Raw genomic sequence first — 25,531 nt, 5'->3', positions numbered from 1 at the left:
TGTGTTACCTCTTTGTCCATGGTGCCGAAAATCCTGTTATTATTTTACTTATTGGATTAAGGTTCCAGATTAAGATAACACAAAATAAGGATTTATAGCTCTGATTTTGCTCCAAGAACATATGGAAAGTTCAGTACTCCACACACCTATACTGAAAAGAAACCAGCCAACGTTAAGTGAAAGCTGATACAGGTATTTCCCAGTATGCTGTTTGCATTAGTAAAAAGGCACTATTTATCTGTAATGTGCAATGAGCAGTGCAACACACCTCTCCATAGCCAGCCATACACTTTTCCAAAAGGCTGAAGGTGCAAAAAGAGCCAGAGGTTCTGAAGAGATGCAGCCTCTGAACCCCATTTTGGATGAGATTAGGGTGGGCATTGTGGTTTGTGTGTGTATATGTGTGTGTATATATATATATATATATATATATATATATATATATATATATATATATATATATATATATATATATATATATATATATATATATATAATATTTTACTGATTACTGATTGCTTCTGTCTTACCTTTTAACTAACATGGGAATTAGGTACTGTATACTGGATGCTCAGCCACTAACCTGCTGTTATGAAGGTTTGTGATGGCTAAGCCTTCTCAAAGAAACTGGCCTTGTATTTATCCTGCTGTGTGTTCTGGGGTATTATACATGGAATTGGCCCTGTATTTATCCTGCTGGGGGTTCTGGGGTATTATACATGGAATTGGCACTGTATTTATCCTGCTGGGGGTTCTGGGGTATTATACATGGAATTGGCACTGTATTTATCCTGCTGTGTGTTCTGGGGTATTATACATGGAATTGGCACTGTATTTATCCTGCAGTGTTTTCTGGGGTATTATACATGGAATTGGCACTGTATTTATCCTGCTGTGGGTTCTGGGGTATTATACATGGAATTGGCACTGTATTTATCCTGCTGTGTGTTCTGGGGTATTATACATGGAATTGGCACTGTATTTATCCTGCAGTGTTTTCTGGGGTATTATACATGGAATTGGCACTGTACTTATCCTGCTGTGGGTTCTGGGGTATTATACATGGAATTGGCACTGTACTTATCCTGCTGTGTGTTCTGGGGTATTATACATGGAATTGGCACTGAATTTATCCTGCTGTGAGTTCTGGGGTATTATACATGGAATTGGCACTGAATTTATCCTGCTGTGAGTTCTGGGGTATTATACATGGAATTAGCACTGTACTTATCTTGCTGTGGGTTCTGGGGCATTATACATGGAATTGGCACTGAATTTATCCTGCTGTGAGTTCTGGGGTATTATACATGGAATTAGCACTGTACTTATCCTGCTGTGGGTTCTGGGGCATTATACATGGAATTGGCACTGTATTTATCCTGCTGTGTGTTCTGGGGAATTATACATGGAATTGGCACTGTACTTATCCTGCTGTGTGTTCTGGGGTATTATACATGGAATTGGCACTGAATTTATCCTGCTGTAAGTTCTGGGGTATTATACATGGAATTAGCACTGTACTTATCTTGCTGTGGGTTCTGGGGCATTATACATGGAATTGGCACTGTATTTATCCTGCTGTGTGTTCTGGGGAATTATACATGGAGCTGGCACAGTATTTTTCTGTTGTGTGTTCTGGGGTATTATACATGGAACTGGCACTGTATTTAGTCTGTTGTGTGTTCTGGGGTATTATATGTGGATTTGGCAATCTGTGTATACTGCCATGTGTTCTGGGGCAATATACATTGAACTTGTACAGTATTTATCTTGCCATTTTTTTTATTGAAAAACAAGCAAGCAGAGAGGCCAATCAGAAAGGGTCAGGTAAATAAAGGGTTTCAAGGAGGCCGAAAACAAAACCTGTGCCATAAAGATGCCCACCATGCCACATCCATCCTCTGCTTCTCCAAAGAGCAAATCTTCCAAAGCTCACCCAGTATGGTGCCCGCCACCTCTGAACAGGGGAGAACTTCGTGCCTAATAGGAACCTGACACCGTGCATTCCAAGTGTAAAAGCAGACGACAGAATTGACTATAAAAGTGTGCTCGAATCAAAACCCTGGTGGCGCCTGAATGTCCCCATAGGCCCACTCCTGGTAATCTAAACCAGAAAGGCAGGGAATGCCCAAGGCATTAGACACTTTTTTTGTATACTTCAATGTTAAAGGGACAATGAAGCAGGAAGTGGTCCATGGTCTCCAACTTCCCAGAGCATTTCTCCTGTGGACAGTCACTGTCATCGGTGCACTTATGCCTCACGTTCCCATTAACATAAAGCTTCCCATGGAAGGAGCACCAGACTATATCCCTGAACTTGGATGGAAAGAGAGCTAAAGAGAACCCTACTCTCAACACTTTGTCTGGGCAATCGGCAGCATGGACAGCAGAAAAGGTGTTTCGGCCTTTCACGGAGAAGTGCTGCGAGGGGGAAAGTAATGTTTCTGCGAGAGGAAAGAGTCGATTAAACAAGACTTTTGCCAGAATCTTTCTGTCCACATTGAGAAGGACTATGGGCCGGCAGTTCTCAATTCTGGACTGATCCAAACCCTTGGAGAGCAAGATTAAGGTGAGTGTCTCATGGAGGGAGGGAGTAAACCCTCGGCCAGGGAGCTATTAAAAACCTCAGTGAGACAAGGTGCCAAGACGTCTCAAAACTCTTTATAAAACTCAGCCATAAGACCGTCAGGCCCTGGTGACTTTTTAAGATTTAGGCTATCAATAGCCATCATGACTTAATCAACCTCAATCTCACCCACCAAATCATCAAACAGAATGTCATTATTTTGCTGAATAGGGGTCTCGTCCAGGAAGGAAGACATTATAGCCAGGCTGAGTTTTTGCTCTTTCAAGAGTCCAGCATAATCGGTTCCAGGCATCCCAGGGGTTGTTGAAAACTAAGTTTCAAGCACCCCAACCTCAATTCGCAAGCCCTGTACAGACTTGCGGGAAGCTGCTTCCCTACATTTCTGGTAAGGTGAGTGGTAAGGCCTGAAATCCCTTTCCAGAACCAGGGAAGAGTACCTGCCATACTGGTACTCCTCCATCAGAGCCTTAACTCTGGTGATTTCCCCACGATCACCGCCATCAGACACCAGTCTGTCAAGCTTCCTCCTGAGGGCAAGATAGGCACAGTATTTATCAATTTGAATTTTGTTTGCTAGGCCTCGAAAGAGTCCTGTGATCCTTCTTTTAACCATCTCCCACCACTCAACCTTACTGCTGCAGACATCTACTAAAGATTCCTGGGCCTGAAAAAAGTCACCGCCAAAAACTACCAACTGGGCTGTAAAAAGAAAGGGTTTAATCCTGCTAAACAGGTCCTTCCTCTCCCCATTTGACTGAGGACCATAAATATTAATCAGGCAAAGATCTTGCCCATTCAGCAGGACATCAAGGACCATGCAATGACCCATCTCTACTTCAATCACCCGTTGACTGTCACCTTATCGGTCTTAAAAAGGGCCGCCACTCCACTGTAAGGCTCAGCCACAAGAGACCAATAGGAGGGACTGTGACTCCATTCTTTTTTGAAGCTGAGGCATAAGGCACACATCAGTCTGTCAGTCCGTACTGAAGTGCCTGGATGACCCACATTTTCAGCACTGCCTGGGCTGGCCTGGGTAGAAACGGTAAACTCTGTCTTTACCAATGTATGCGGAACTGGGGATGTGTTGAGTGACACGGTACGTAGGCGAACCCTGGCCTGCCAACCCCCTGGCCAAATACCTTTTTCATTCACGTCTTTCTTTACCCCTCCAAACACTTCCCCATACCTCCTAAACCAAACCTTCAGGTCTGCAGGGCGAATGGACTCATTGTCCACAAGTATCGTAATCTTCACAATCCCTGGTCTGGACATCACAATGACTTAAAGCCAACCATTTACCCTCCCCCTCAGCCTTTCTATAATTGGCCCAGAAGGTGTCAAGGTCCTGCAACCTGACAAAGCTGATGGTGTAATCTCTAAACACAATCTTCTGGCAAAAAAAACATTTCCAGCACCTTATCTATAACCGTGCCCCTCTCAGGCGGGGGGCCCTCACCTATCCATTGCAGCTTTACTACATTTCTGTGCCTGGCAGTATCCGGTGAGTAACCCCCCATACCCCCACCACTAGAGGATGGACCTGTGGCAGCAAGTGGACCAGGAAGTACTGGGGGACCCCCTGCAGCTGTTCTTACAGAGGAATTTACAGGACCCCTTAATGAAAACTACCAGCAAAAAAGATCTCTGGAAGAAGTCAATCCTTTTCTCACCACAGAATCCCCTGCACTCTCACTTGCAGAACTCACAGGCACAGTGTTTGGCACAGTTACACCAGGCTCAGCAGGCACCTCGGGCACAGGCACACCCACACCAGCAGCCATACCTCCCACAGGATTCAGCCCTACAGAACTCACAGGCGCAGTGTTTGGCACAGTTACACCAGGCACCTTGGGCACAGGCACACCCACACCAGCAGCCATACCCCCCACAGGATTCAGCCCCACAGAACTCACAGGCGCAGTGTTTGGCACAGATACACCAGGCACCTTGGGCACAGGCACACCCACACCAGCAGCCATACCCCCCACAGGATTCAGCCCCACAGAACTCACAGGTACAGTGTTTGGCACAGATACACCAGGCACCTCGGGTACAGGCACTGCATTACCCACCATAGGATTCACCCCCACAGAACTCACAGCACAGCCATCAGCCACAGATACAACATTACCAGGAGCCTTTGGAGCCCCCCCATTGGCTGGAGGTTGTTTGGCATTGATGACTATAACCTGGGGGTAAAGGACAGACCTGTGGCCCTGCTCAGGGGAAAGAGACAAAGCAGTGGGATTGTCAATAGGAGGTGCTGTACCCACAACCTTCTCAGAACCCACCAAGGTAATAGAATTTTTTGCAAATGTATTTTTAACAGCCCCTCTTCCCCTGGTTTCAGTGTCTTTCTGAACAACTGCAACCAAATCCGTTGCACCACAAGGATTCATGGGAGTTGTAGTCGCTGGAGTTGCCTGCCACAAAGTTCTCCATCCACTGAGCCAATAACATCCTCAGACCAATGGCTCACTGTCCCTGCTGCTGGACTGGAGAGGATGATGGGAGATGAAGGCACTTTTACAGAAGAGTACATGACTTTCCTACCAGAGACCTCTTTTCTCCTGATGTCAGCGGCATCCTCATATTGTCCTTCCACTGTCTTTACAACAAAACAATAAAGGATGATGGGAGTTGTAGACACTGATGAAGAACAAACTCGTCCCTTTCTACCAGAAACCTTCCTGATGTCAACTGTATCCTCAGACTGGTCAGGTACAATCTCTGCTGGGTTAACCGCCTCAGAGAGACCATAGGGGATGATGGGAGTTGTAGGCAAAAATGCACAAGGCTTAATTTTTTCGCCAAAAACAACAGTCTCTCTTTTTTCCAGTGTCAGTGGGACCAGAGGGGATGCTGGGAGTTTTAGGCACCTGTGTATACAGGGCTGCACCCTGATGTGACAGCACATAAGTATTAATGATTTCCCTGGTAATAAAGTCACTCTGTGGAGGCCCTACGCTTGCTTATACCTTTATAAGTGATTGCCAGCATCTCCACCAAAGTTAAAAAAAATAATCATAATTCTAAGCAACTTTCTGGTTTTCATTCAATAAAATGTTAATGGGTTTAAATGAATATAATTACATTTATAAATAGCTTTTAAACCATTTTAATGACTGTATGTCAAAAAGTTGCTTTAAAAATGTCTTTACGTGTTTGGGTGGCATTCCTTGTCCCTTTAATACATTTCCCAAGGGATTCAGGGAGTTGAACTGAACTCCGGGCCGTGGCTGAGGGAGCCTCGGTTACAGTGCCCTTTAACTACGTGACATTATTCCCTATCCGGTTCTGCCGGTCCCCAGACGAGCCCGACCAGCTTAGCCGCCTTCCCCGCCTTCCCCGCATACCTGTGAGTGCACAGTGCTCCCTTTGTGCTGTCATTTCTCATTCATTTGTGCCACACACCCCTGCACTGCTGATGGAAAACAATGGCCAGGGGGCAGAAAATCCTCCAGCGGCAGAGCTAGTTAGTGTAAAGTTAAACACAATTGGTTAAGACTGATAGTTAAGCCAGTTATACAGGTATCGGACCCCTAATCCGGAAACCCATTATCCAGAAAGTTCTGAATTACGGAAAGGCCATCTCCCATAGACTCCATTTTAATCAAATAATTCACATTTTTAAAAATGGTTTCCTTTTTCATCTGGTTGCTATAGGTTCAAGGCTGGGGTCTTTGGAGGCAGAAGTCGCAGGGGGTGAGGCTGGTTCTACTGTCAACAGTTAAAATAAATAGTAAATATATAAACTGTGTTTTATATGTTGGTTTAAACGGTTATTAACAGGGGCTTGTGGGTACAGTAACTTCTAGTAGCTTATGGGTGGCAGGTATTTGGGCCCTTGGGTCCTTGTACTGGAGACCTGTGCAGTTCTAGTTGGGGTAGATCCATTGCTGACCCCAGACTGCTTACCTGCCACAGACCCCAAACTCTCTGACTCCCCCAAACAACGTTCCTGCAGACTGATGTACATGTACTGCTACTGGAACCGGCCAATGGTGGAGGATGCGTTCAACTCCCCTAGAGCAACATATCCAGATTCCAGTATAGGATGAGTGAGGGGTCTACTGGTAAAATTGTATGGGGTTCTACAGTGCCACCTACTTGTCACCCCTTGTTACCTAAATGTATGTATAACTTATATACAGTATAGTGCTACTTGTATATGCAAGTAATACAGTAAGTACAGCCAGGGAGGATAAATGCTGCAATAAATATACATAATGGCAAAAGATTATGAGCTAAGAAACATAGGAGGTTGGAGTTTATTGCAGCAACGTTTACTTTCGATGAATGAATAGGAGAATAAAATCACACCCCCTATATATTATATACACAGGAGCAATAAGGTGAGACTGTATAGGGATCACTATTGCCACCAAGTGGTAGGCACCTGCAATAACATAAAAATGGAGTCCAGGTTGCCATGGCAGCTGTCTACTACAGGATCCTGCTCTGTCGCCGCTTTCATTCTGCAACTGCCAGCCAGAGGAGCTGTCACCAAGACAATTGCCTCAATATTGGCGTTATTGATTCTGAACAAAGCCATTGGGCACGAATCACTCCTGTCAGTGGCCATTGTGTCCCAGTCAGCACAGAACAATTACACAACCCAGGAACTGGGCAAAAACACTATCATTTCACCTGGGAAAAGCCAGTCTATGTGATAGACGGGACGCCATTTATTATAATTAGAGACAGAAAGATGGACAAATATGGAACCTAGAAGCCCCAGTGCTGCTTTTGAACTGACCCCCTGGTGCTCCCCTTCCACCGAGACCCCCTGGTGCTCCCCTTCCACCGAGACCGCCTGGTGCTCCCCTTCCACCGAGACCCCCTGGTGCTCCCCTTCCACAGAGACCCCCTAAGTGTTCCCCTTCCAAAGAGACCCCCCTAAGTGTTCCCCTTCCAAAGAGACCCCCCTAAGTGTTCCCCTTCCACCGAGACCTCCTAAGTGTTCCCCTTCCACCGAGACCTCCTAAGTGTTCCCCTTCCACCGAGACACCCTAAGTGTTCCCCTTCCACCGAGACCCCCTAAGTGTTCCCCTTCCACCGAGACCTCCTAAGTGTTCCCCTTCCACCGAGACCCCCTAAGTGTTCCCCTTCCACCGAGACCCCCTAAGTGTTCCCCTTCCACCGAGACCCCCTAAGTGTTCCCCTTCCACCGAGACCCCCTAAGTGTTCCCCTTCCACCGAGACCCCCTAAGTGTTCCCCTTCCACCGAGACCCCCTAAGTGTTCCCCTTCCTCGGGGTGTGCCGAGTATCCCCACTAGGGTTTGCCATAGAAAGTACCTTTGCTATTAACTCCTTGCACACCACTGAGGCTGCATTGCCAGACTGTAGGCCTGGGAGCTTGTGCATTCGTCTGGGAGTCAGGGGCAATTAATGTACCCAATAAGCTATGAGCTAAGGGGGCCCTGACCAAAGGCTGGACAATCAAGGCAGTCTGACAGTGGACATTAATTAACCCTTTGCCTGCCAGTCATAGGGTACCCTCCAGAACAGAGCGTCTGGCAGGGAAAGGGTTATACAGTGTAGAGAGAATTATTTCCCAGCAGCCAAAGCAGAGACTTCTCATGTGGGTTTCGGCTTTAGGCTCTCGTCTTCTGCTGCCGGCGGTGCTGAGTTCTCTGTGTGTGTTTCCTTGTACATTGATCCTCTTAGAACCAAGTGTTCAGCCAAGATAAATACCCTCCGTGCCGCTGGTGCTCTCTGGTAATGACATGAAGGACCTTAGAGGAGACTCTCAGAGGGTCACTGGACTGTACAGTTCAGGAACAATGACCACATGATATACTTATCCATAAAAAGAGGCGTGGAGCTTGCCGCTGAGGATGATGGGAGCTGTAGTTCTGCAGTTAAAGGGGGTACGCTGCTGTACCCATGCTAGTGCAAAGCTGAGCGCGCATTCATGCTATTTATAAAGGTACTTGCCCATACCCATATGTGCTTCTAGCAACTTGGTGTCCCACCTTTGTGTATAGGGTGCCAGGGAACCCCCGGAATTACCATCTGCCTGAACCTGCTGAATATAGCAGGATGTATCCAATAAGATACTGGGCACAACGGTGTGGTTAAGCGAGGCCAACCCGCATGCAAAAATGTGTGTGCGACTTGCATATAATTCACACAAAGTGTGCACCAATATGTACCTGTATTGGCCTATGGCACACGAGTTGGGGTAAAAGGCTGCATTGTGGGTGAGAAACATACTGATTTGTAGCTTGGAATCAGTCCCTGATAAATCTGACAGATTGCTGCAAAGCAAGGCCTTAAAGGAACGGTTCAGTGTAAAAATGAAACTGGGTAAAATGGACAGACTGCGCAAAATAAAAAATATATGTAATATAGTTAATTAGGCAAAAATGTAATCTATAAAGGCTGGAGTGGGCAGATGTCTAACATAATAGCCAGAATACTACTTCCTCCTTCCTTAGTTAGTTTGCATATGAATCTGACCTGTGTGCTCACAAACTAACTGAGCAGTTATGTCCCATATGCCCCCCCCCCTAAAGTCACTGACTAACTAATAGGTTAGAGAGCTGAAAGCAGGAAGTAGTGTTCTGGCTATTATGTTAGACATCTGCCCACTCCAGCCTTTATAGATGACATTTTTGCCCAACTAACTATATTGCAAATATTTTTTATTTTGCGCAGTCTGTCTGTTTTACCCAGTTTCATTTTTACACTGAACTGTTCCTTTAAGCTATTAGTCAATACAGGATACATGTAAACTTGCACCATTATGTTTATGGGAAATACAGTGTCAATAAATCAAAGGGAGGGGTAAGAGCAGGCTTCCAAACAGGCACCCAAGCTGAGCCCAAGCTGGGCACCCTATCCGGCCGGGAGTTGGCTGAGGGCTGCTGTTTGCTGGGGAAGGGGGACTGCATTATGGGAAAGTTTCATGCAAAACCGGTTCTTCTCGCTTGGGGAATGCGAACGCCCACAATACTACTCACTCCAGGGACAATCACACTTCATAAAGTGCTTGATAGCTGGGGATCCTGTAGTAATAATAATACTTGCCTGCCCACAAAGCAACATACATCCCTTTCCTTCTCTATATACACAACTGGGTGCTCAGTCACTAAACCTTCACCTGAGACCTCGGCTTTGGGGACCTTGTTCTTTGGCTGCAAAAAAAGGAATTCTGGGGTATTTACAATATGCTCCATGTAGATCTCCATAAAACCATTTAAGGTCCCCATACACTATAAGATCCGCTCACTTGGCGATGTCGCCAAGCGAGCGGATCTTTACCCAATATCCCCACCTACGGGTGGGCGATATTGGGTAGCAAGCTGCTTTAAAAAAAAATAATCCAATCGTTTGACCCTGGGGCCAAACGATCGGATTACATTTGCGGCCATGGGCAGTCGGTTCGGGGACCGCATCAACGAGCCAATGCGGTCCGCGATCCGACTGGATTTTCTAACCTGGCCGATCGATATCTGGCCAATTTCAGGCCAGATATCAGTCGGCCAGGCCGCTCGTTTCTGCCCATACACGGACTGATTAGCTGCTGAATCGGTCCAAGGGACCGATATCGGCAGCTTCTATCGGCCCGTGTATGGGGGCCTTAAGTTGACTCCTGGTAGGACGTGCTTAGTGTTTGTGTGTGTGAATCTTATACGGAACCTTAGCTGTTGCCCAATAAAATATGCTAAAAAGTAGTAGAAACATGAGATTTACTGGGTGTTGGGTGGCATAGATTTCAACATCTACCTCTACACCAAGGCCGTCCAACTGGAGACCATGGGATTGTTATAGACCCCGGTCTTCTCATGGACAACTTTGTATGAGATTGCTTCATTATGTTGGCCTTTGGTATAGGAAATAATTGGCTTCCCTACACAAAGAATTAATAAAGGGCAATGCTTGTTTGCCAAGTCCTCCACCTTCATGGATAGCCAACGGTTCATTTAATCCTATCCCTAAACTTGAGCCCTCGTCCAACCTCTGCTGGCAGAATATCCCCTACTGTAGATTGTGCATCATGGTGCTCGTGGACTTGGCCACCTTGCAAATGAATGACGTCTCTTGTCTTCTGTACCCCACCAGGTCCATCCCGAGAAGCACTATGACTGATGGGGACTATGACTACCTGATTAAGCTCCTGGCTCTGGGAGATTCTGGAGTCGGGAAGACGACGTTCCTTTACCGATACACAGACAACAAGTTCAATCCTAAATTCATCACGACGGTGGGAATAGATTTTCGGGAAAAGAGAGTGGTGAGTTGCATTGTGGGATAGTAATTTCAGTGCCTGATCAGTAGTGACAACAAAGTCTGCTTCTGTAAATATAATGACTGAGGGTACATAGAATTAAGAACAAAGTCTTTATTTCCCGATGATAAAATTGTATTCGGGCAAATACATTTCTGGTAATGGAACAGTTCCATTCAGCCCTAGAAATCCAGTATTTTCAATTAACTGGGACATGTCGTACCAAGGAATTGTTATTATTTTCTGTGTATTTACCCTTGTGGCTACTTAGTGTATTTATTAAACCTTCCCCAGCTTTGTTTCTTTCTGTACTAAGGGGCATTATACCTTGGGTGATAGGATTCCAATAACTGTGCATTATTATCATTTAGGGCAGTATTTGGAACTCTTCCTTTTTAATAAGACTTTATGAGTTAATAAGAAATGATTGGGGTTAAGGGCACCTACTGCCTCTGTCCTGTTCCTTCTGCCGGTTCTGAACATCGTCGCCCTCAGACTAATGAATCCTTGATACCGCGTGACATGGCATTAATCTCGCCAACCTCCGACTGAAAGAGAATATATTATCCCCTTCATTTTCCTTAAATCGGTTTCATTTCTGTGTTTTATTAGTGTCGGTTAAGTACATTGCTAAATAGATTCGTTATTCCTAAAATGGTTTATTTTAACATTGGCCTGTTTGATGTTAAGGGATATAAGTGTACGATATATAAGGGATTTGCCATTTTATTTCCCATTAGACAATTATAAACAGATTATAAAAACATGAAGGTATAGAGGCTCTTGAAACCTGGTATTTGAAGGAGAATGAACCCCCATATAACTGGGGTAGTGCCAATTTGATATGTACCTCCTAATAGGGTTGGCACCCTGCCGGTATCTGATTGGCCCAACTGGTAAATCCCCAGCTAGGGCCAGGGCCCTATTACTGGCAATGTAATATAAATATATAATACCCTATAAATCCCGCTTCCCTGACCCTCCTGCTACACTCTCCGCTGCCAGATTTCCCCTTATAAGGACTGTATGTATGTATGTATGTATAGCTTTATTTATAAAGTGCTACAAGGATACTCAGCACTGTACAATCTTACAATATACACAATTACACACAGGGAGGACATTGTTAAAATGCAATAAAATACAATGGTATAAATACAATAAATAAGTATAAATACACAGGGAATAAGTGCCATGTGATAAGCACAAAAATCAGGGAGCACTCACCGGATAGGTTCCGCGTACATAGTGTCCCGTGCTGGCTCATCCAATAACGCCCCCGATCCAGGCGTGGCAAGGAGCAACACAATAAATATAGTGGGGATGGAGCACGCCAGGACAACTATGTTAGTAACACAGTTGTCCTGGCGTGCTCCATCCCACAATAAGTGCCATGTGGTATGAGACACAGTAGGAAAGAGGTCCCTGCCCCGTAGAGCTTACAGTCTAAGTATGGTTCCACCTATGCTCTGCCCATTTCCTCAGCACACTCTGCCTATTTCCCCACCCACTACTCCCATTTCCCCACCCACTCTGCCTGTTTCCCTGCCCATTCCTCCCATTTCACCCACCAACTCTGCCTGTTTCCCTGCCCTTTACTCCCATTTCCCCACCCACTCTGCCCATTTCCCTGCCCACTCCTCCCATTTCCCCACCCACTCTGCCCATTTCCCTGCCCATTCCTCCCATTTCACCCACAAACTCTGCCCGTTTCTCTGCCCATTCCTCCAATTTCCCCACCCACTCTGCCCATTTCCCTGCCCACTCCTCCCATTTCATCCACCAACTCTGCCCATTTTCCTGCCCACTCCTCCCATTCCCCGCCTACTCTGCCCATTTCCCTGCCCATTCCTCCTTTTTCACTCACCAACACTGCCCATTTCCCTGCCCATTCCTCCCATTTCACCCACCAACTCTGCCTGTTTCCCTGCCCTTTACTCCCATTTCCCCACCCACTCTGCCCATTTCCCTGCCCACTCCTCCCATTTCCCCACCCACTCTGCCCATTTCCCTGCCCATTCCTCCCATTTCACCCACAAACTCTGCCCGTTTCTCTGCCCATTCCTCCAATTTCCCCACCCACTCTGCCCATTTCCCTGCCCACTCCTCCCATTTCATCCACCAACTCTGCCCATTTTCCTGCCCACTCCTCCCATTCCCCGCCTACTCTGCCCATTTCCCTGCCCATTCCTCCTTTTTCACTCACCAACACTGCCCATTTCCCTGCCCATTCCTCCTTTTTCACCCACCAACACTGCCCATATCCCCGCTCACTCTGCCCATTTCCCTGCACATTGTGCCCATTTCTCCCTCCTGAAGGCAAACAAGTTGTGGGAACCCTACCTCCTAAAGTGTGCTGCCTCCATCTTGCTGCCTTCTCCCAAGTATCTCCTGCACTGGATAAAGCAGAGTGCAGTTGCAGTGCCTAGGACAACGCAGGGGTTATGAGGAGCAAGATGGCGGAAGTACGCAGTACAATAAAGTATGACACTCTAGCATGTTTTTAGGAAAACTCCCATTGGGCCCTCCTGCTCTCCCAGCCATTTGCCTTGTTTCCCTATAAAATGGTCATTCCTCATTTCCATTTGAAAACCAACAAAAGAAATGGAAGGAGGATAGTTAGATAATATGTAAGAAGAAAAGATTAGGAGATTAAAGAAGGTGAATGAAGAGAGAAGGAAAATTGTTTGGAGAGTGGGCCCCACAGTCTGTTTGGTGCTGGGTCCCTGGCACCCCAGTCGGACACTGAAGGGTGGGGTAGGTGAGGAGCAATTCTAGTCACTTGGAGGTGCTACTGGGATGGTTTGCCTAAGGACAGGCCATTATAAATATGGCATTGCACCCCAGTAATTTTGTGTTTCTGCTTTAACTGGTGTGAAAAAACCTGGGGCACTTTTCCTCCCAATTTTTTGGAAAGTAATGTTCATGCACAGTGCATCCCCAAACCCTACAGCTGGTGTGACTTTCTGTGATTCTGTCCCTTTGCAGGACAATGTGCCCTTTGGCCATTGGCCTTTCCCATTGCAGGGATATTTATTCAAATACATTTCAAATACATGAATATTCTAGTCTGTTGGATCTCTGTGTGTATTCGTGGGAATTTCCTTAAGGCATCCCATCATTTATTTAATGACAACATTGGATGCACAATTAACACTTATCCGCGGGGCCAGATTGCCACATGGCTTCGTTATAAATGTCATCTGTTTGATTTTCCTTTCTGTTGGTGTGAAATAAATTCTGCAGAAAAAAAGGCTTTCGGATGCTGGTAACGATACAGTGTTCTTTATTATGGAATTATGGTATCTGCATAATCATATAGTTGTATATAATAAAGGCCTGCTCTTAAAGCAAATACTGTCATGGGAAACATGTTTATTTCAAAACCCATCAGTTAATAGAGCTTCTCCAGCAGAATCCTGCATTGTAATCTGTTTTTCCCATGGGGCTAGCCATATTCTTCATTTCCCAGGGTTCCACAGCCATGTGACCTGTGCTCTGATAAACTTCAGTCACACTTTACTGCTACGCTGCAAGTTGGAGTGATATCCCCCCCTCACCCCCAGCAGCCGATCAGCAGAACAATGGGAAGGGAGCAAGATAGCAGCTCCCAGTAGGTATCAGAATAGCACTCAATAGTAAGAAATCCAAGTCCGGCTTGGGACTCCTCCAGTTACATGGGAGTAGGAGAAACAATAGGTTAGCTGAAAGCAGTTCTAATGTGTAGCGCCGGCTCCTTCTGAAAGCTCAGACTCAGGCACACTTTACTGCTGCGCTGCAAGTTGGAGTGATATCCCCCCCCCTCACCCCCAGCAGCCGATCAGCAGAACAATGGGAAGGGAGCAAGATAGCAGCTCCCAGTAGGTATCAGAATAGCACTCAATAGTAAGAAATCCAAGTCCGGCTTGGGACTCCTCCAGTTACATGGGAGTAGGAGAAACAATAGGTCACCTGAAAGAAGTTCTAATATGTAGCACTGGAAAGCCCTGTTGCTTCAAGTATAAAATTTTAAATGGTAGATGGAATTATTTGCTATGTAAACAGTGTAATTTAGAAATAAAAAGTACCCAATAAAAATCATGACAGAAACCCTTTAATTACATGCATGGTTGCAATGAGTTGTCTTTAGCACTTGGAAATAATAGTGTATCAGGACTTATGTAAAACACCCTTTGGAAGTTGAAAGCACCGTAGTGATGGCATCTGGGCCACCAGGAACCTTAGAGAAGGGTCCCAGCAACCCATAACATTCAGCTTCTTCAACAGTTACCTTCATTATAACCTTTGGTTATTCTGTTATCCTCTAGTCCCAACCTTTCTTCACTCTTGTTCTATCTCCAGTTACTCTCTTTTACCACTACTTGTTTTCTTTTGGTGTTTTCCCTTTTCTTTTCCTTTGGCCTTTCCCATCATTTTTTGGGGTACATCTTCTATCCTCTTTCTAAACCTTTCCTATTCCTACTTTTTAATGTTTCTCATCCCTTATCTTTGGTCTTTTCCCACATATGTCTACTGCTCCATTCCGTTTTCTTTCTTTTCCCATTTTATTCTGTCTGCCCCTAAATGTGTCCTTCCACAGTCTGCATGGCAGGAGCAGAGAAACCATAAGCAAACATGCCTGGGGAGTTATGCTGGGGCCATGATGCTCTCCTTGTGAAGAACCCTTGAGTTCTGAGCTCATGACCAGCTCCAGAGTTGTGATTGGAAGGAGGTTTGGCTTTGCATTGGTATCCTGGTGGTCCAGTCCAAAGTTGTATAAAGCTAAGGTGAAGGCAACCATTGTGCATGTATTTGATGTATTTGTACTTCTTCTAACCTTCCAGGCAGTTTCTTTGTTTTTATATTGATGATTGTGTTCCATGACCTGTCCAATGTGCATGTAACATCTGAAACAAGACTAATGTTGGGTTATATTGTGTCATTATTGCCCAGATATACAGCAATGCAGGACCAGGCGGTACTCATGGCAAAACATTCAAGGTTCATTTGCAACTTTGGGACACAGCGGGACAAGAACGGTAACCATACAGTTATACATGGCTATTCTATTTCCTAACAGGCCATCAGAATTGGTCAACTTTCTGTAACTGCATACTCTATTAAATCATCTTTTACTGAAATCACCTTTGTATTAATAACTCCGATAACTTGGAGACAGGAGAAGGAGACAAAGTGAAACCCAATGTAGTCCTACAGGAATCTTTCAACTGATCCCATTAGTTAGATATTAGTAAAGCAAGGCAAGCATTTGAGGGTACTGCAACCCTTCTTGATGGTCTCATACAGTCAACTTCATGTAATCTACAGCAAAAAACCTTACCAGCCATACTCCTACATCTCAAAATGTGGTTGTGTATCTTCAACATGGATTAGGCTTGGAATTATCTGGGATTTAACCATTTGTTGTTGGAAGGGATCTGTTGGTTGATCTAGGTTGGTCTGCTAAGACATAACATTTGCAAGTTATGCAGTTATGAGTGCTGCAATGCTACATTAGGGTCATGGGGACACACTAAGGATAAAATAAGTACCGGTATAATTGTGGTGAATCAATAAGTAAAACCCACCCCCTCAGGGGATAACTGCATATTTATGTCCATAGGTCACATAGTCCACATAGTGAGATGATATAATCTGACAGACCAACATAAAAATAAGTGGCGTCCAACTAAATAAGTATCTAAACCTATAAGATGCACTGAAGCAGGCTGGCCAGCAATGAAACAGTATAACCTACTATCATCACTATCTTGACATGCTGTCATTCTCTTTATTTCTATCATCTTATCCTACTATCCACTTCCCAGCTTAAGGTCCCCACGTTAAGGTTCGCTCGCTTGGCGAGATCGCCAAGTGAGCGGATCTTCACCCAATATCCCCACCTATGGGTGGGTGATATCGGGGAGCGTGTAGGCTAATTGCCCTGGGGCCAAACGATCGCATTATATTGGCGGCAATGGGCAGTCGATTCGGGGACCACATCAACGAGCCAATGTGGTCCCCGATCCAACTGAATTTTCTAACCTTGCCAGATCAATATCTGGCCAATTTCAGGCCAGATATCAGTCAGGCAGGCCCCTCGTTCTGCCCCTACACAGGCCGATAAGCTGCCGAATTGGTCCAAGGGACCCATATCGGCAGCTACAATCGACCCCTGTATGGGGACCTTTAGGGTAATGACAGACGAGGATATTAGTTGCCTGCAATAAATCTCCTATACCGCGACGACTAACCTCCTCCAAATGCCTTCCTACCTGCGATAATGTAAACCATATGGCTTTGGCTTTCCAAAGTTGCCTCGCAAAGAAAATTTGGCCATCTTCAGAAAGCTGAAGGTACTCTTATGGTTTACCATAGTCCAAATCGTCCATTATTCATGGTGGGAAGGCATTTGGAGGAGATTAGTCACTTGCGATAGAGGACATTTATCGCTGGCCACTTATCTTTTGGTCATAGCCCTTGTTGTCACCATCCTGTGCTGTTGTTCCCAACTTTCCCTAATATATCTGCTATCCTTCAGTCTTTTTACATTAACTCCTCCTCAGCCAGGCCTATCCCCCTCTAGCAAGCCCCACTCCCCAAAATAGTGCTCTGTAAAATATCTGGGATACCTTTCTTGCTGTGGGCTACATGGCCAGGTTAATACACTACACCTAAATATCTTGAGTTTACAACTTGGGGGAGGGGGGATTATGGCTAAATATTGGAACATCAATGGTACTTGGTGTATTTTTACCCATATTGATGTAATTTGGACGGACATATATTTCTCTCAATGGAAAACACCTTCTAAATATTATATTCCTAACTTCCTATATTGTATAAATGCTGCCAACAAACTTTGGTAAACTCCCCAGGAACTCATCTAATCAGCTATCCTGCTCTATTGGCCAGTGATAGATGGTTCTTCCAGGCTATCTCCCTCCTGATTATTTATTTATAGTTTAGCACAGACATTGTTGTCAATAAAACACTTTTGGTTTATGAAAAAAGTTGGCCTGGAGCTTCTCGTGAATCCCATCAATAATCGGAAGCCGACTGCAATAATGTTCAATTCAATAGAGAATTTATGGCCCCCGGGGGTTCTTGGAGAGTCTCCAAGTCTATGCCGAACACCAGCGGATATTCTAGGTTATCCTGCCACCTCCCTTGTAATGTGTTTTGTTCATCTCCCCATTGGCTCATATTCAGTTATATAAATGTATGAAATTAACACAGACGTTTCTGTTCTGTAGGTTCCGAAGTCTCACCACAGCGTTTTTCAGAGATGCCATGGGATTCTTGTTAATGTTCGATCTCACTAGCCAACAGAGCTTCTTGAATGTCAGAAACTGGATGAGTAAGTGTTATGGCTTAATGGGATTCTGTCATGGGAAACCATGTTTATTTTGAAAACCCATCAGTTAATAGAGCTTCCCCAGCACAATCCTGCATTGAAATCCATTTTTAAAAAGAGCAAATAGATTTTTTTTATATTTAATTTCATACGGGGCTAGCCATATTCTTCATTTCCCAGGGTGCCATAGCCATGTTATTTCTGCTCTGATAAACTTCAGTCACACTTTACTAGTTGGAGTGATATCCCCCCCCCCTCACCCCCAGCAGCCAATCAGCAGTTACATGGGAGTAGGAGAAACAATAGGTTAGCTGAAAGCAGTTCTAATGTGTAGCGCTGGCTCCTTCTGAAAGCTCAGACTCAGGCACACTTTACTGCTGCGCTGCAAGTTGGAGTGATATCCCCCCCCCCTCACCCCCAGCAGCCAATCAGCAGAACAATGGGAAGGGAGCAAGATAGCAGCTCCCAGTAGGTATCAGAATAGCACTCAATAGTAAGAAATCCAAGTCCGGCTTGGGACTCCTCCAGTTACATGGGAGTAGGAGAAACAATAGGTTAGCTGAAAGCAGTTCTAATGTGTAGCGCTGGCTGAAAGCTCAGACTCAGGCACAATGCACTGAGATGGCGCCTACACACCAATATTACAGCTACAAATACATTTGTTGGTTCAAGAATAAGGTGTTAAATAGAATGAATAAATTGTATTGTGAACAATGTGATATAGTGATTAAAACTATACCATAAAAATCATGACGGCATCCCTTTAAGGGATGATGCAGAACTGTACAAAGGACCATACCGCGCTCCACGTTTTGTGGCAGACAAGTGGTTATGGTTTAAGGCAAATTAAACCTACATATATTAATTATTATTTTAAATGCTTTATTTCAGGCCAACTTCAAGCCAACGCTTACTGCGAGAATCCCGACATTGTATTAATTGGCAACAAGGCCGACCTATCAGACCAGAGAGAGGTGAATGAGAGGCAAGCGAAGGAACTTGCTGATAAATACGGGTGAGCTGTCCATCAAAGCACCGCCTCTAAACTGAAGTGTGAAGGATTTGTTCTAGAGAGAGCAATGGATGTGTCTTAAATATTTATAATATAATATATTAGTCATTAGGGGTCAGAGCTTCCCAATATTAGGCTCCTCCCCAGTTCCTGGGGGAAATCGCTGAGAGAGCACCATGATCTGCTTCCTGCTCCTTTCACTCTACTGCTCGTGTGTTGGCTGGGGCCTTTGAAGAATGAAGAAGAAAATTACTCTGTGTTTCCCGCTCAAAAATACCCCAAGCCGGTGCAGTTTTCTGCTAACAGGAGCACCAGCCTGGGGTATCAGGGAAGTGAATGTAATTTTGCAGCATTTAAACATTGTTGGATTGGGCCCCTAGGGTTCTATAGAGCAGCGTTTTTCAACCACTGTTCCGCGGCACACTAGTGTGCCGCGAGATGTTGCCTGGTGTGCCGTAGGCAGGGCACCAATGTACTAGGGGGGCACTGCTCTTGGCACCAATGTACTAGGGGGGCACTGCTCTTGGCACCAATGTACTAGGGGGCACTGCTGCTGGGCACCAATGTACTAGGGGGGCACTGCTCTTGGCACCAATGTACTAGGGGGGCACTGCTGCTGGGCACAGAGTTAAATTTTTTAACATTTTCTAATGGTGGTGTGCCTCGTGATTTTTTTCATGAAACAAGTGTGCCTTTGCCCAAAAAAGGTTGAAAAACACTGCTATAGAGAACCTCAGATCAAGGGCTCCTCTCATAATAATTAAATGTAGACACTGCTAAACAGGGTTGCACTGGGGGGCTGCCTGCAGGGCCCACTGGGGCTCCCTCCCCAGGGGCCCTGCAGGTACCCCCACCGGCCGCGTCACCTAACCCCTCCCAGGGGCCCCCACCCAATGTCCTCCCCTGAGCGTGCATAAATTTAATGTATCAGTGGTGGAACGATTGGGCAGAGGGAGCGCCAGCAAGGGTTGGGTCTGGGCCGCCGGGGCCGACCGGGATTTTTCCTGGTGTCCCGGCAGCCCAGTCCGACCCTGCTGCTAAATGTAATAGGTGTCAAAGCTAATGGGAATTGTCCTTCGCTGGGGCTCACCTGGAGGTCCTCTAAAGAGATTAGGCCACTACTAGCTTCAAATTGTTTGTTATGGCTCCATGTTTAGACAGTTGTCATCAGAGTACGACAATGTATCATCAGCCATTAGAAGACAGGAGGAAAATAGATATGTCAAGTTTGGTTCCCTCGCGTTATATTTAATATTAAACACCCAGTTCCTGGGTCTCCTAGATAACCAGAAATCTAACATGGTGCCTTCTTTGCTTGCTAGCATTCCCTATTTTGAGACCAGTGCGGCTTCTGGGCAAGATGTGGAGAAGTCAGTGGACACTCTTCTGGACTTGATAATGAAACGAATGGAACAGTGTGTGGACAAGACCCAAGTACCAGATGCCGTTAATGGTGGAACCTCTGGGAAATTAGATGAAGCCAAGCCAGAAGGAAGAAAGTGTGCATGCTAAAATAATCCGCAAACTGGGAGAAATCACTTATACCCGACGCCCAATGGCCGAGCAAAACCACTTTCCTGGAACCCACTGGACCACCGACGTGTCGGCCATTGATCTAACATTCCAAACAAAGACTCTCCCCTTGGGATTTCCCGTGATACTGTGTAGCAGTGGTAGTGATCAGGTCTAGTATTTGAGGAATACTCCGAGTTGTTACTCACACCGGTTACTCATCACTGCTATATGGCAACCTCACTTATGAAGGAACTGTCAACCGTCAGATGTATATTGAAAAGAAATATAAAGAGGAAAAAGGTGTTACTATAATTCAACGGAAAATATTCTATTTTGGTGTAGTTACAGGTCAGATTTTCGTTGTACCATTTGCTGCAAGCCCCGCCCCCCTCCCCCCGTATTGCAAGCACGTGATTGGATTAGGCAATACCGGCTTCTGTTTTCTTACCACCGAGTCATGTATTTTATCGACTTTGTGCTGTTAACATTAAAAAAATAAAGTAAAATAAGTCATGTCTTATACGTGGAGAAAAATCTGCTCTTTATCAACCGTTTGTGGCTGATTCTACGGTATCTGTTCAATGTTAACGCTTGGCATCTCTTTATTGCTATTGGCAAAAAAAAAAAACGAATCGAAAGTGCTGTTACAATCAGGGACTTAGTGAGCCTCATTCTGTATGTTGACCATACGCTGTTTAATGATCGTCACCGCTCTCTTGGGTGCTTAGATGTTTCAAGGAGTCTGGTGTTTTCTTCACGGCGCACACAGGACCCGCTAGACGCTATGGAACTCCGCCTTCCTCCGTCTTTGGGAAATGGGCGGCCATGTGTATTGGGATGCGAGAGGTTGAAAGTTCTGTTATCATTTTTGTCTAAGATTTAACTGCCGCTGTTAAAAATATTAAAGAAAAAAATATACCCTGTTTATACAAACATAACCGTCCATGTATTTTTCCACTTGAGCAGTATGTATAGTGGGAGGGTATAGTGTGTGTGTGTGTGTGTGTGCACAGAGCTATGGATATGTTTGTGTTTATGGCTGGGAGCTTCATTGAATAATGAAAACCATTACAAAAATACTTAATTACATTTCTTTAATATAAGTCTTGATTACTCGGACAAATGAAAAGGATCTCTCTCAATATTCTGTTGGTTCTACCATTTCCCATATTGTCCCCAGAGATTATGGCACTTCTCATAGAGGAGGAAGCACCTTTACACTGTGAAATCAATAAATGATTCCCAATGGTAATTATACCCTAGGCCCTTGCTCCATATTTATGGCTACATACTGTACACCGTGAAGCCCAAATATCATTCATACAGACTGTGTGAGATCACACAATCCTGACCCACATAACCATGAACACCCCCATTAACTGTGATTAAGAATTTGCCTTTGGTAACTTTTCACCATTGAAATATCTCTGAATTCCTGGAGAGTTTTAATTAGACAGTCTCTAACCACCCCTTTTTTCTCTGTAGGAACATAATTCTCATTCTTACTGGGTTTAGCCTCCGCCACGCAGAGCCACAATAAATATAGGAAGATTCTGCCCAAGGAAACACATAAGCCACATACAAATCTGAAAGGTCTTAAGGTACCCATACACCTTCAGATCTTCTCCCAATATCCCCACCAACGGGTGAGCAATATCGGGAGAATCCAGGCTAATTCGGTTGTTTGGCCCTGGGCCCAATGGGTATAGGCAAAGTCGGTTCGGGGACCACATCAACGAGCCGATGCGGTCCCCGATCTGACTAGATTTTTTTACCTGCCCGATCGATATCTGGCAGATTTCAGGCCAGATATCGGTCTGGCAGGCCCATTGGTAGTGCCCCTACGCGGGCCGATAAGTTGCCAATCGGTCTTAGGGACCAATATCAGCAGCTAGAATCGGCTCGTGTATGGGCACCTTAAGGCTAAAGACCCACGGAGTGAGTTAGTTCCCAGCGATAGATCTCTGCTACCGCGGGTGACCAACCGCTCTGAAATGCCTTTCCACCGGCAACAATAAGAGTCTGGCTCTTCAAAGTCATGCAAAGTTACCTCCTGAAGGTGACTTGTTGCTGGTGGAAAGGCATTTCAGAGCGGTTGGCCACCCGTGGTAGCAGAGATCTATCACTGGGAACTAACTCGCTCCGTGGGACATCAGCCTTAAGTTCCGAGGTTAAAATCATGAAAGCTGACCTATGTTATACCCTGCCAGTATCCAGTTTCTCTTCCCAAATGAACCTGGCATTATCACTGGGGTTTGCTGCCCCTGAGTAGCTTATGATACAACGGGATATCAACTCCACCTCCTCAAGCTTCAAGGCAACCACTGTCCCAGCTTCTTCATTGGCTACTATAAACACAGACTGGTAGATGCACAGATGCCCCCCAAGTTACCTCACTGCAGCATCCTATGGCCAGGATCTAGAGCTAACACATACAGTAACAGATAATGCCTTACCCCTGCACCAACAAGAGGAGCAGGCAATCCTTCCAACATCTCAGGATAACAGGCCTTCAGGCTGAGCCTTCCCTGGCTCTGTTTATGAATGGCTTGTTCCGAATGCACTGGAAAATAAGGATTTCCTTTACCTCTTTATAGTAAATTCCATTTCTTGTAGTCCCGACATGGCAGTACAAATGGGTACAGACATGGAAGGGCCGCAGAAGAGAACCTTATATTTTATGCAGCCAGTAATGGGTTCTTGCAAGCAGGAGACTTGAAAAATTGTAAATGGAATGTACACTTGTATGACCTTTTTGTGGTCAAAAAAAAAAAAAAACAAACCTGCCTGACTGAGCCAATTTTAGGACCCGTTTATAGGACCAGTTATCCAGAATGCTTGGGACCAAAGGTATTCCGGATCTCCATACCTTTAGTCTACTAAAAAATCAATAAACCATTAAACCCAATAGGATGTTTTACATCCAATAAGGATTATTTATATCTTAGTTGGGATCAAGTACAGGTACTGTTTTATTATTACAGAGAAAAGGGAATCATTTAACCATGAAATAAACCCAATAGGGCTGTTCTGCCCCAATAAGGGGTAATTATATCTTAGTTGGGATCAAGTACAGGTACTGTTTTATTATTACAGAGAAAAGGGAATCATTTAACCATTAAATAAACCCAATAGGGCTGTTCTGCCCCCAATAAGGGGTAATTATATCTTAGTTGGGATCAAGTACAGGTACTGTTTTATTATTACAGAGAAAAGGGAATCATTTAACCATGAAATAAACCCAATAGGGCTGTTCTGCCCCCAATAAGGGGTAATTATATCTTAGTTGGGATCAAGTACAGGAACTGTTTTATTATTACAGAGAAAAAGAAAATCAGTTTTAAAATTCTGAATTATTTGATTAAAATGGAGTCTATGGGAGACGGGCTTTCTGTAATTCGGAGCTTTCTGGATAATTATATCCAGATAAGGGATCCCATACCTGTAACAGGAAAGAAAGATAACATGGTTGGAAGTCCTGTGTTTGTTACAGAAAGGCTGGCAAACCTGGTCTGACTTTAGCACGCTACTCTCTAAATGGGGCAATTAAGTAAAAATCAATTCTCCAGTTCTATTGAAATGCTTTTTTAGTAAGACATACAGTAGCTTTCCCCATAACAAACGCTGCTGAAGGGATTGTGTACAATGAATAGACTATATTAAACAAAGGAGTATTTTAGGTTGCCTAAAAAAGGAAACATGGGAGGAAGTGTATCAGGCAAGCTGTCGGAATAAATGAATCTTAACGAGCAGCTTCGTTAACACTTAGGCAATTTAGGCCAATTGTGAACTGACAATGAAACACATGGGGTTGTGTGGCAAGTTCCTGGACGTGCTTTTTAGGAGAACATTTTTATCTCTATTGCAAGTTAAAACTGGCGCCAATAAACTGAAATAACTTGGCTTTAGTGCCGCTGGAATCTCAGGGAATTGCCAGAGGGGCTTATTGCAGCCCATGGATTGGTGCTCTTAATGACCAGTGCAGGCTTATAATTGGCTTCTATGAGTTATTGAAACATTACCCCTAGTGAATGAGCAACGGGTAGTAATGAGTCCAAACACTGTTGGGTAAGGTGTGAGGTCCTTTCTCGCTCTTCTTGTGATAAGTCCAGAATGTTCCTTTGTTTGTGATGGATGGCAGGTCCCACTTAGCGTTGATCAGCTCTTCTCTGTGACATATCTGGTCCGTAAATGTAAAAGCCTGGAGTAAGGGGACTTGGCGTCGAACATGGACTCCCTGCAAGTCAAAAGCACTTGATCATTTGTTAATAAGAACAAGGAATGGTCTTCTTTCCAAATCAAAGGTCCATATGAATGGTAAACTGAAATGAGAACTTGGCTTTAGTGCCGCTGGTCATGGCGACGCAAATACAAACCTGCAGGTTTGGGATCATGGATTTAGAGTGACCCCATCAGGTCTGTACTTACCTGGAATCTCAGGGAATTGCCGGAGGGGCTTATTGTAGCCCCATGGATTGGTGCTTTGCATTGGACCTCTGAGGAGCAGTTTGGGTCTTTGTGTTCAATGCCAACGTCTATTTTGAATCTTAATCCAGACATGCAGGGACGGACTGGGCCGGCAGGACACTGGGAAAAAATCTGGTGGGCTCCAACCCAGACACACTCTCTGCTAGAAATTATTGATGCTCTCCTAGTCTGATGCTCTTTAAAAAATAACTCTGCCCTCTGAAGACTATTTTAACTGAAGATAACTTACAAACCCAGTTAATACTAATGGTGTGATAGCTAGAATCCCACTTTACCAAACCGTTCATTAGTAATCAGGGTACAGGTACTAATGATTTGTTTGGTAAAGCTGGATTTAGGGTGGAGTTGGATTT

At 44.9% G+C, this 25,531-nt stretch overlaps 1 protein-coding gene across 2 annotated transcripts in view; it reads left to right on the top strand.

The window, feature by feature from the left end:
* The window catches only part of rab27b (RAB27B, member RAS oncogene family), a 128,457-nt gene extending 106,829 nt beyond the window's left edge, over positions 1–21,628 (top strand). For both annotated transcript variants that reach the window (NM_001195546.1, NM_001005681.2), the window contains 5 exon segments: positions 10,662–10,833; positions 15,760–15,845; positions 18,063–18,166; positions 19,055–19,178; positions 20,498–21,628. In NM_001195546.1, the coding sequence (NP_001182475.1) occupies positions 10,681–10,833; positions 15,760–15,845; positions 18,063–18,166; positions 19,055–19,178; positions 20,498–20,687 (657 nt within the window). In that variant the 5' untranslated portion in view covers positions 10,662–10,680 and the 3' untranslated portion in view covers positions 20,688–21,628.
* Positions 21,629–25,531: the final 3,903 nt, after the last annotated feature.

Source organism: Xenopus tropicalis, chromosome 1, assembly GCF_000004195.4.
Source record: "Xenopus tropicalis strain Nigerian chromosome 1, UCB_Xtro_10.0, whole genome shotgun sequence".
NCBI classification, from domain to species: Eukaryota; Metazoa; Chordata; class Amphibia; order Anura; family Pipidae; genus Xenopus; species Xenopus tropicalis.
This window is presented reverse-complemented; position numbering and strand designations above follow the sequence as displayed.